This window comes from Antennarius striatus, chromosome 4 (genome assembly GCF_040054535.1).
Source record: "Antennarius striatus isolate MH-2024 chromosome 4, ASM4005453v1, whole genome shotgun sequence".
In the NCBI taxonomy this organism is placed as follows: Eukaryota; Metazoa; Chordata; class Actinopteri; order Lophiiformes; family Antennariidae; genus Antennarius; species Antennarius striatus.
This window is the reverse complement of record NC_090779.1, coordinates 21,213,490-21,223,861: the sequence shown is the minus strand read 5'-3', so window position 1 is coordinate 21,223,861 and position 10,372 is coordinate 21,213,490. Positions and strand designations below refer to the sequence as shown.

Here is a 10,372-nt window from a genome sequence, read left to right as displayed (position 1 = left end):
TATATAATGTTTATGTGTCCCAGACTTCTCTTGTAGGTTGAGGAACACCTGGCTCACTTCCCCAACACCGTCTCGCTCTCGGATGAAATTTGCTTGCCTAATGCAGCTGCCCCAGAATAGCAACCTGGGGCCATCTTGGCTGCTCCTTTCTCCAAACTTGAGCTTTACTCCTTAGCAGTCAACCCTTCCATCTCCTTATTGAGTGCCAGCACTTGGAGGGGGGCAAAACTGTGGAACCTACCCCAACGCCGGTCCGGCCTGCCTCCAAGACGACCGTTTGGCCAATGGGGAGGCTGAGCGGATCATATGTCACTATAACAGAAGGACATAATCTGCGCGGCAAGTTTGCAGAACCTTACAGCCTGTCTCGGCCAGCAGGGAGCTCACTTCTTTCAGCTTTTCTGAGGTAAGGAAGAGGGGAGAGTGTGGAAGTGTGTGTTAGAGAGGAAGTTCAAGTGAAATGTCACCAAACATCAACCAAACTGAGGCCAGCTGAGTCCACACGTGTCAAAATCACTGCCACGTCTGGCAAAGGCTGCTGACAGGGTCAGGGGTTATCGTTGAGTTAGAGTAACGGACAGATCATGGATCAGAAGAAGCCCAGGGATTTGATGCTTTAGCGTTTGAGCTCAGTGGCGACAAAATCATGTTTTATTTCATGTGTGATTGTAGTTGTGTGTCTGAGAAACTGATGAGAAGTGATTTTCTGTGTTCTAAAACCTTCAGCTGAGGGTTAAAGTTCTTGCTGGACATCCGGTGTTGTCTGAAAGGACAATGTTGTTGTTCTTTGTGCCAGTTTTATGAGTGTCCGTCGACCTAGCAGATGTTCATACCTGAGGGATTTACAGACGGCTTATAGCATTTAAAGAAGCTTTCCGCTTCAGGAGGCAGAAGACGATACTAATAAGTTATGTAAGAACTTGAGAACAGTTGAGATGAACTATGTTGTTATTTTCAACAGTTCATGTTAGAGACATTGCTGCGCCATTTTTTGGATTGCTGGTTTCCTTTGCTTTTCGGCTATAAATTTAATTTTGCGGTCGATTAGAGACACTGTAAATTGATGTGGCATGTGTGTACATTGAAGAGCACATAGCTTGAGGATAAACGCTTTAACATCTTGAACAGGAGCCAGGAATTGCCAGACCAGATAGGGAATCACTAAATGTGGAGTGTTTTTGCTAAAAGCTCAACTTACACCTCTGTGTAAACACTTTGAAAACTAATTTGTCAGACTGAAAGAATAAATAGAAGGAAGCAAGGCATTAGACCTTTAACCTTCACAGGTCCCATTCAGGGTTTATTTTAATTCTTGAGCGAAGTGTCCTCAGTCAGCAGGGAGGCTCAGGAAGATGATTGAAGCAACCATCTGAGAGCCAGACAGCCAGATAAGGAGATGGACCAGGAATTATGGGTGGTGGTGGTGGTGGTGGGAAGGAACCGTATCTTCAACATTGGGTCCACTGAAACCGGATCTGGGACCTTTGCAGCTGTCTGATGGAAATAGTTGAGGACACCTTCATAGTGGCCTCACAGCAATAAGGCTGATGGGTAACTAATCCAATATCTAAACCCTAATAGATCAGATTGTGAGTGAAGTCAGGTCATGTGTGTATTGCTGCTACATCATTAATCTGATATCCAGTTCGGAATCTTACGTGTAAATAACAACAGGACATGTCCTGAGAAGGACTTTCCATGGACATAACTCAGAAGACGCTGTAAAGTTATGTGTTTCTAAAGATAAAAAGTCATTGACACTTTGGTTTAGGAGGTTGACCTTTTACCCAAGGATGATTTTTTTTTTTTTTTTCTTTGACCCGACCTGCAACAGTAACCTCCTCTCTCAGTGGTTGAAAATGTACCACCGGCACAAATCTATGTTTGGCTCCCTTCTCAATTATCATCAGAGAAGCAGATTCAAGACCGAGGCTTGAATTTCAAAAGTGTCACGCTAATTATAAACCAGAGGTTTTTGCCCCTTTGCCATTTGTGGAATGTTTCAAAAGCAGAAATTATTGCTCATCGCTGAATTTAATGTTTTGTGGGTGGTGGTGGTGGTGGTGGTGGTGAAATATGTGTAGGCAAACAGGTGGGTTTTGCTCAAGGGTGGGGTCAGCAGCAGATATTTAAGACATCTGCAACTTAATCCTGAGCTATAAATACAGTCACCGCTCAGTCGTTCCTTACGCACTGACTTATAGTTCCTCCCTTCTCTTTTTCTTTTAGGTTGCAAAGTCCACTTCCACCATGTCTGACACTGAAGACGTGTAAGTAAATTCTTTTCATCGCAAATTAGAAATTTTGAACCTTCCGATGAGTAGCTTTAATTTGGAATCTAAATTTAATATTTTTCTCTTTTGCAGTGAGCAGGTCGAGGGTAAGTACTTACCAACTTTTCTTGTTCAAGTATAAAATCAGATCCCCAAATATTAGGTGAAGGTACAGTCCGGAGTTCCATGCTAAAGTCCAGTATTTCTTGAATCTTGCCTAACTGATTCTCCATCCCCAGTAGAGAGGTATTTGCAGTGGACAAATTTGTACAATTGCAGGTTTGGCTTGACTCCTCCAGAATCACGTTGTGTAATAATGCTATTTTTTTAAGCCATTCTGCACATCTATTATCCTCCTGCTGTAGCATGGTTTCAGGCACCATTGTTTGCATCAGGGCAGTGTCAAGTAGGCACTAAAAAAAAAAAAAAAAAGCCAAAATCTGAATTCTTAAAATCTAAATTGCGCAAGCCTGCACTGACCTGTTGGCAAAAAAAAGTCCTACAACTCTGCATGACCATCTGGAACTGAGCAGAGTCCTCCTCAGTTGAAAACGCTTTTCGATAAAGGAACAGTGATTATTTCTGAAGATTCATCCCAGGAGGACTGTGCTGTGTATGCTTAGCATGGATCCCTAGTGTACCCACATTTTGTATTCTGTCAAAAATGGGTACAAACGGGATCTTTTCATGATGTTCTTCTGCTCCTTTCTTTCTCGGACGGACGTGAAGAATACGATGGTAAGACACATCCTGCAGACCACGGATGATAAATGTCACTTCATTAACACTAATTTTTTTTTTCTTACTACGTTCACTTGTTGTGGCATGCTGGTTAACTCTAACATTATTTTAAATCTGTGAAATGACACAGGACACAAATAGAGTAGATTACCTCTGGAGAGGACACGTCTCTCTTTGTCTTCCTGATTTTCAGAGCAGGTATTTCTAGGAAGCACTCACGTTTTTGCCTCAATGACAGACCTTTTCCTCTGTAACGGCCTGCTGTCTCACCTGCTCTAGCGCCATTAAACGGCAGTTGCCCCAAACTGCCCCGCCACGAGCCACCTCACATCTCTTATCCACTCACCCAGACTTCAACCTCCTTCAGTTTTCCATCCTTCCTGCTTCCATTAACCCTCTCACCGCCCTTCCTCTCCCCCCTGGTGACTCGCTGCATGTTGTGTAGCTGTAGAAGAGGAGGTAGTAGAGGAAGTAGAGGTGGCCCCTGAGGCAGAGCCAGAACCAGAACCAGAACCAGAACCAGAGCCAGAACCAGAAGTAGAACCAGAACCAGAACCAGAACCTGAGCCAGAGCCTGAGCCTGAAGGTATGTGGTATGGAGGGGGAGGAGGGTATTCCATCATCCTTTCCCAAGGGACAGGTGCTCTCAACGGGCTATAGGCAGGCAGACGGACTGTACTAATCCTGATCCGCACACATGGCCACCATGTCTGCTAATGATGCTACCTTCCATTCATCTCTGCTATTTATGCTATTTTCTGAATAACACGTACCAATTGGTATTAAAACTGAAGCGTACATTCAATTAATAGCAAAGAAAAAGATTTCATCTTTTTTGATAGACGCTCTAAGGCTTTTACTGCCCCCATTTTATTTTCATTAACCAATATGCTGATGGGAAGCTGCCACAAGTCAGTGTTTTATTCACATGAAAAACTCTTGAAAAAAATAAATACTAATAAGAAATGATGATTTTCATTTGCACCCAAAACCTGAATGTGAGGGAAGTCATCTGTTGCTAAGTAAACTAGAATTTTCTGCCATTTTAAGATAAGAACTTTGCATCTTAATGTATTTTCCCTAAGTCTTCCCGACTCGTTTTATTTTGAAGTATCTAAAATGACCAATGGCATGTGAATGCATGCACGTTCAGTTAGAGTCCAATGAAAGGACGTTACCTTTCATGGTTGAAGGTGAAACTGCAGCTTCTACATACAACTAGTGTCTGCAGCAGGTCATCGATTCTCAAATAATGGCCTTTATTGGAATTTATTTTTCAATCAACTCCTTTTTAAAAAAAAATTGTTACTAATGTACTTATCTTCCATTTTTGTGTTTCTGAATTACTTTGAGGTTGAAGTTTAAAGTTTGTCGTTCTATCGATGTAGAGCTAACGGGAAATTCCACTATTATTTGAGAATTCACGATAAGTATAAAAATCCACCTCATCCATAAGTCAGTGACTGTTTAGCTACTAGTTTGTACCATTTGCTCCTCTCAGTGCACTCAATGCTAACAATTTCTGTCATTCTTTTGTTTTGGATGCTTGCTGCATGCAGAGGCCATTGAGGAGGAAGGTATGTTGATTTCTAAAATACTGACACATCTGAAATCTGTCATTCTGGTTTTGGGAGGACCACAGAGTCCAGGTCTGATGTCTGCACTCGGGGGAACGCCTGCTGTTGACAAATTGTCTGTCCAAATTTGATCTGTCTGTCAAAATCCACAAGCGCTGCCCAATTGGCACTGAGCGACTGAATTCAGAACAGGAAATTCACACATTTTAAAATTCTTATCAAACACCGTTGGAAGAAGTGAAAACTGTTAGTTGAGAAAAAGGGTGAACGAATACGACATGCTAACATGTGCTTCACTGCGCAGCCACCTCACCCTTACTGTCTTGCTACATAACTCGTCGTCTGCATGGCATGAATACGACAGACCCTGGGTCCCAGGAGAAGAACGACCCAGGGAGATGACATCATCATGTTTGTGTAAAAAGTATTTTGGGGTCAAGCCAAAAAAATGAAAGAAAGCGAAAAACAAAAAAACATGGCACATTTGGATCAATCACTTTTAAAATAAACATCTTTAAATTACTTTTTGACCAATAAAAATATATATACTGAAGGTGAAGAGAACTGACGTTAAATTTTGTGATAATACGATGCTTTTATTGGTGAATTAAATTTACTGTACTCTAACTGCACTTACACCAAAATTCAAATTCTGAACTCTCAAACTTCATGATCTCTGATTTGATTTGTTTTTAATATGTTCATTTGTTCTGGTATTTATCTTTTGTCCTAACCCAACTTAAACACCACATGACTATGGCTGTAATCTTACTCACGTGTATCATTCTGAGCCAGAACCGTACCGTTTAATCCATGTCTTGCCTGAGAGAAACAAAACAGTCTGTCTAAGTCTAACCCGATGACATGTACTTGTCCTCTCTTCACTTCCTAATCTGCAGAGGAGAAGCCAAAATTCAAGTAAGTTACATTCTCGTTAATCAATTTTCACCTGATTTCTGTAGACGTTTTGACATCTTTCTGAAAGAGGAAACAAAAGTATGAAAAAAACACATTAGAATTAGCATCAGTGGACTCAAAGGACAAAACGCTCTTTCTCACAGGCCCAGCGCTCCCAAAATCCCTGATGGTGAGAAAGTGGACTTTGATGTAAGCTGACATGAATTGATTACGTGAATGTTTTCTGGTAATATTAAGTGTTTCTGCTTGACTGAGTGGCCTTTTCTGTCCTTCTGTCCTGCAGGACATCCAGAAGAAACGTCAGAACAAGGATCTGATTGAGCTGCAAGGCCTGATCGATGCTCACTTTGAATGCAGGAAGAAGGAAGAGGAGGAGCTGATTGCCCTCAAAGATAGGATTGTGAGTTTTCAGATGTCGTATCCATGAGTCTAAATAACTGTTGTTATTGGATTTATCTTAAACGCTGCTCATCCGCTGTCTATTATTGATGGAATAACCTGTGTGATGCTGCTCCCTGCAGGAGAAGCGTCGTGCTGAGAGGGCTGAGCAGCAGAGGGTCCGCGCTGAGAAGGAGAAGGAGCGCCAGGCCAGACGTGAGGTTTGTCTTCTCATCTGTATTCAATAGGAACTTCAATCACAAAAGTCTTTTTATTGTACATCTATTTCCTGCGTTGCCTTGAGCGCCAGATCAAACTTGGATGTGTTTGTGTAAACCAGGAGGAGAGGCGGATCAGGGAGGAGGCTGATGCCAAGAAAAAGGCCGATGAGGAGGCCAAGAAGAAGTCAGCTCTGTCCAGCATGGGCTCCAACTACAGCAGCCACCTGCAGAGAGTCAGTATATACTCTATGAAGTCCAGGAGATGCACTCTAATAGATCTATTTATTGCACAATTAGGGGAAAAAAATAAAGAAGTGTCAATGTTGAACTAAGTGGGAAAACAATCTAGTAGTGGTCATCTGTTAACCTGCATGTTTGAAATCACTCCAAACAGGCTGACCAGAAGAGAGGAGGCAAGAAGGAGACTGAGAGAGAGAAGAAGAAGAAGATTCTGGCAGCCAGACGCAAGGCGCTGAACATCGACCATCTGAACGAAGACAAGCTGAAGTACGTTTAACGCTGTCAGGGTGGCGGAGGACTCCTATGAAGCATCGGCATTTCAACAGTCAGCCATGTTTGAGGACTTTATGTTCACCAGTTTTTGTGTTCTTGTGTTTCCTACAGGGATAAGATCAATGAGCTGCATGAATGGATGTGCCAGCTGGAGTCTGAGAAGTTCGACCACATGGAGAGACTCAAGAGGCAGAAGTACGAGGTGAGACCTGTTCCTGTCGGCGTCACCTTCTGATGCACTAACATTTATTGGGTGATAATAATGTTCTCGACGTACCAGAGCAGGTATTGGACAACGCAGCAAAGACCTTATCTTACAACTGATAGGTTTTTTGACATCTAAATTTTGGGGGTTTAGAATTATTTCATACACTATATAGTTGTTAAAAGCTTCTTTGACAAGTTTCCTGCTAGCCATTCGAAGTTCTAGAACATAGAGGTACAATTATTTAAACTATCAATCACAGAATCAGGCTTTACATTATGTTTATAAATTGTTATTGTAAGGAATTAATTATTAGCAGTATGCATTTTGTGTATTTTAGTTAGAAATAATTTTGTGCTGCTTCAGTATTTTGCATCTTTACTGCTGTGGTATCAGTCCTGATTACAGAATTAGTGTAAATTCCTATTTAATGATACCCACTCTTAAATATACATTTAATATTTATTATCCACAGCCTGGATCATGGTATATACTTCCTGATACAACACTTATGACCTACATCTTTAAAATACCATTAAAGTAGATTTATGTGTATAAAAGCTGAATCAACGCTTCACTTAACTGCCCCAGCCACACCACAGCGTTTGTCCAGATCTGAACCCTCGATCTGCTCTTTCATTCCCTCCCCAGGTTACAACCCTGCGTAAGAGAGTTGAGGAGCTCAGTAAATTGTAAGTAGAGCTGAGGAGGTTGTTTGCCTGCTGGCTGGCTGCAGGGTAGCTGCATGGTAGCATGAAGGAAGGTCAGAGAACCACAGCGCCCCCGCTTGGCTGAGAGAGGAGACGACAGCCCCCACAAAACAATAATGGAGCTGAAGAGTGTTTCCAAAGTGACCAACTGTGATAATAATAATAATAATAATAATAATAATAATAATAATAATAATAATAATAATAATAATAATAATAATAATAATAATAATGATAATAATAACAATAAAACTTATTATTATTGTTATTATTGTAATTACTAGTACCAAAATTCGCCTTGAATAATTTTATTTTCCACAAGCTCCAATTCTTTATCACATTTAATTAATTGTATAAATGAAAAAATCTTTTTATTTGCGAAATATTTCTTCTAAACTGTCTCTTCTGAGCTTCCGTATCCCAGTCAAAAGATGTCATTTTTGGACTCAAAACTCTTCGCTGCATTCAGACGGTGTTGGGTTCCGTCTGGATGTCAGCTCTTACGTCACAGAGTTCAGGTGTGAAACAGGTAAGTGTGTTGAGGTTGCCGGAAGAGCTGAAACCGCAAATGGCTTATTTTGCGTGTGACGTCATAAAATAGCAGCAATTGTTAAGTAAGCGGAGGAAAGACACGACACGTAACCGGGAGCCCGTGGTGGAGAACGGCTGGCCGTCCTTCCGGTCTGAGGTAAACGGGTCCAGGTGTGTGTTAAAAGCTGCTGTGTGTCGTTTTCCAGGTGCTCACGTACAGGAACCGCATCGATGTGTTGCAGAAGCAGTAAGTACTGTTTGCGTGCTGCGTTCACTGACACTGCGTGAATTCTCTCACTGAGACAGAGCGATCGAGATAGTTTATCTCATTTGCAGAGAATTAATACCACTTAACCAGATTAAGGTGCGTTCAAAAAGAACCGCCCGAGTGCAGACCTTATTATTTCCATTCACGCATTTTTGGGCAAATATTCTCTTGTATGCCTGTGTCAGATCTGCTTTTATGTTCAGATATATACTGTATAAGAATGATTAATTCCCACCGCCAAAAATGCAACTCAGTATTAACTACAGTATTCGGATTTATTGTATCTGATTTAAATAATTCAAATTAACATTTTAATGAGCTTTTTCCATTCTGATCAATCTGAACCAATAACAGTTTAAGTTTATCAGACTAGCTAACAAGGTTAACTGTTTAACTAGCTAACAGCTGAATTGTTGACAACCAGTTCACAACATGAAGTTAACTATTTCTGAGAAGGGTTCCCTTGTTCTCTGAAAAAAAATGAATAAAACTTTCATCGGTGACGGAAGCGACACACACCAGGTGACTTTATGAGGATTAAAAGAAACATACAGATTTTTAGATTGACAATCCAGTCTGATGCTGCCCATTGGCTCAGCTAATGAACAGCAACCAGGTTGGGATGGCGTTGGAACGGTGCGTTCTTTTTCGATGTGGGGGGGGGTCAGGTCCTTCTCACACCGGTACCTGTAAAGGTGTTCACACTGGGCTCAGTGCTGGTTCAGTCTGTGCAGGTACGTGATGCATGAGTGTGTGTGATCGAATCCCATCCGAACACAAGCAACACATTTCTTGCATGTCGACCAAAATCCCTTTAATACTGAACATGTCGGTTTAAAGTTGAGACCTTTTCATTAACAACGGGACAAACATTTTAGGGAATTAAAGATTTATTGAGGTTGTTGATGTTAATCTGTTTCAATATTTTTAAATGTAAAGAGCTCCAGTTTTCATAAAATCAATTTCATGACTGAGTTAAAATACATATTAATTGACCTATTATTTCTCATTTTTTAGGGAAATGCAAAAATATTGGGGGAAAGGACAAAAGAATTATATTTAGCTTTTTTTTTCTTTTTTTTTTCTTTTTTTTACATATTTAACCTTTATTTTTCCAGGAGAATCCCACTGACATTTAAAATGTCTCACAATGAGTAAGACATTTTAAATCCGACCATCCTGACCAAGACTATCGGCAAAACCTTAACAGTTAACAAATCATCATAAATTATATCAGTTAGAACACTTAGAATCAGAGATCTGTATCTAAAAACAAAATAAACACAAATAAAATTAAAGCAGTTTTTAAAAAGTAGTAAACATCTGATCCGGATGGCAGATGATGAAGCAGTGGATCCATCCAGTGACCAGAGGTGAACCTGCACAGATGTGGACCTCTGACCTGTTTCCTGTTCCTTTTGTCATTCCAGCAGCAAGAAGGGAGCCGCCTCTCGCCGCAGAAAGTAGATGTCTTTGGCCTGCTAGAGCTCAGAATCCAAACTACAACCGTCTTGGACACACGCCTGATGAAACAACGCACACTGCGGCGAAAGTTTTAGCTCAGGAGAAGCCAACATTGTTGAGGTTTACTTTGCGGTTGTCAACCCATGACCTGTTACATGCAAGCAGGAGCCTTTAGGTGCTGTTCAATAATAAAAAACTACTAAAACCTCATCATCAGGCTTCCTCGCCCTCCACTGTTTGGTTCTCGGTATTTTTGTAAATAAAGTGTGACTCTTCAAGCCATGTCTGTAGATCTGTTGTCATTCAGAAGTCAATAAAGTTCAGTATTTTTAGCCATGTAATTTTAAAGTCGTTTGTTCAACGCTGATTTCTTTCCGCAGATTTGAATTTAATTTGTAGTTGTGTAATCAGCAGTATATGTGAGGCGCTGCATTTCACCGGTGAAGCAGTTATTTACCAGCCAATAAAAAAATTTAAAAATAATAATAAATAAATACCAATACCAATATATAAATACCAATACCAATAATAAATAAATACCAATAAAAAAACAACCTGGCATGTTTACATGAA

At 40.7% G+C, this 10,372-nt stretch overlaps 1 protein-coding gene across 3 annotated transcripts; it reads left to right on the top strand.

Moving 5' to 3' along the window:
• Positions 1-308: 308 nt before the first annotated feature.
• LOC137594187 (troponin T, fast skeletal muscle isoforms-like) lies at positions 309-10,081 on the top strand. 3 transcript variants are annotated; one of them, XM_068313505.1, is made up of 14 exons: positions 309-406; positions 2,230-2,270; positions 2,367-2,380; positions 3,460-3,600; positions 4,574-4,591; positions 5,491-5,509; positions 5,653-5,698; positions 5,793-5,909; positions 6,031-6,108; positions 6,228-6,341; positions 6,503-6,615; positions 6,733-6,823; positions 7,478-7,518; positions 9,766-10,081. In XM_068313505.1, exons 2-14 carry the CDS (start codon positions 2,251-2,253, stop codon positions 9,800-9,802), a joined length of 849 nt encoding a protein of 282 aa, XP_068169606.1. In that variant the 5' UTR covers positions 309-406; positions 2,230-2,250; the 3' UTR covers positions 9,803-10,081. The 3 variants fall into 3 exon arrangements, with proteins under 3 accessions (XP_068169606.1, XP_068169607.1, XP_068169608.1); XM_068313506.1 differs by lacking the exon at positions 4,574-4,591 and having other exon boundaries at positions 310-406; XM_068313507.1 differs by lacking the exons at positions 3,460-3,600; positions 4,574-4,591 and having other exon boundaries at positions 318-406.
• The last annotated feature ends 291 nt before the right edge of the window (positions 10,082-10,372 follow it).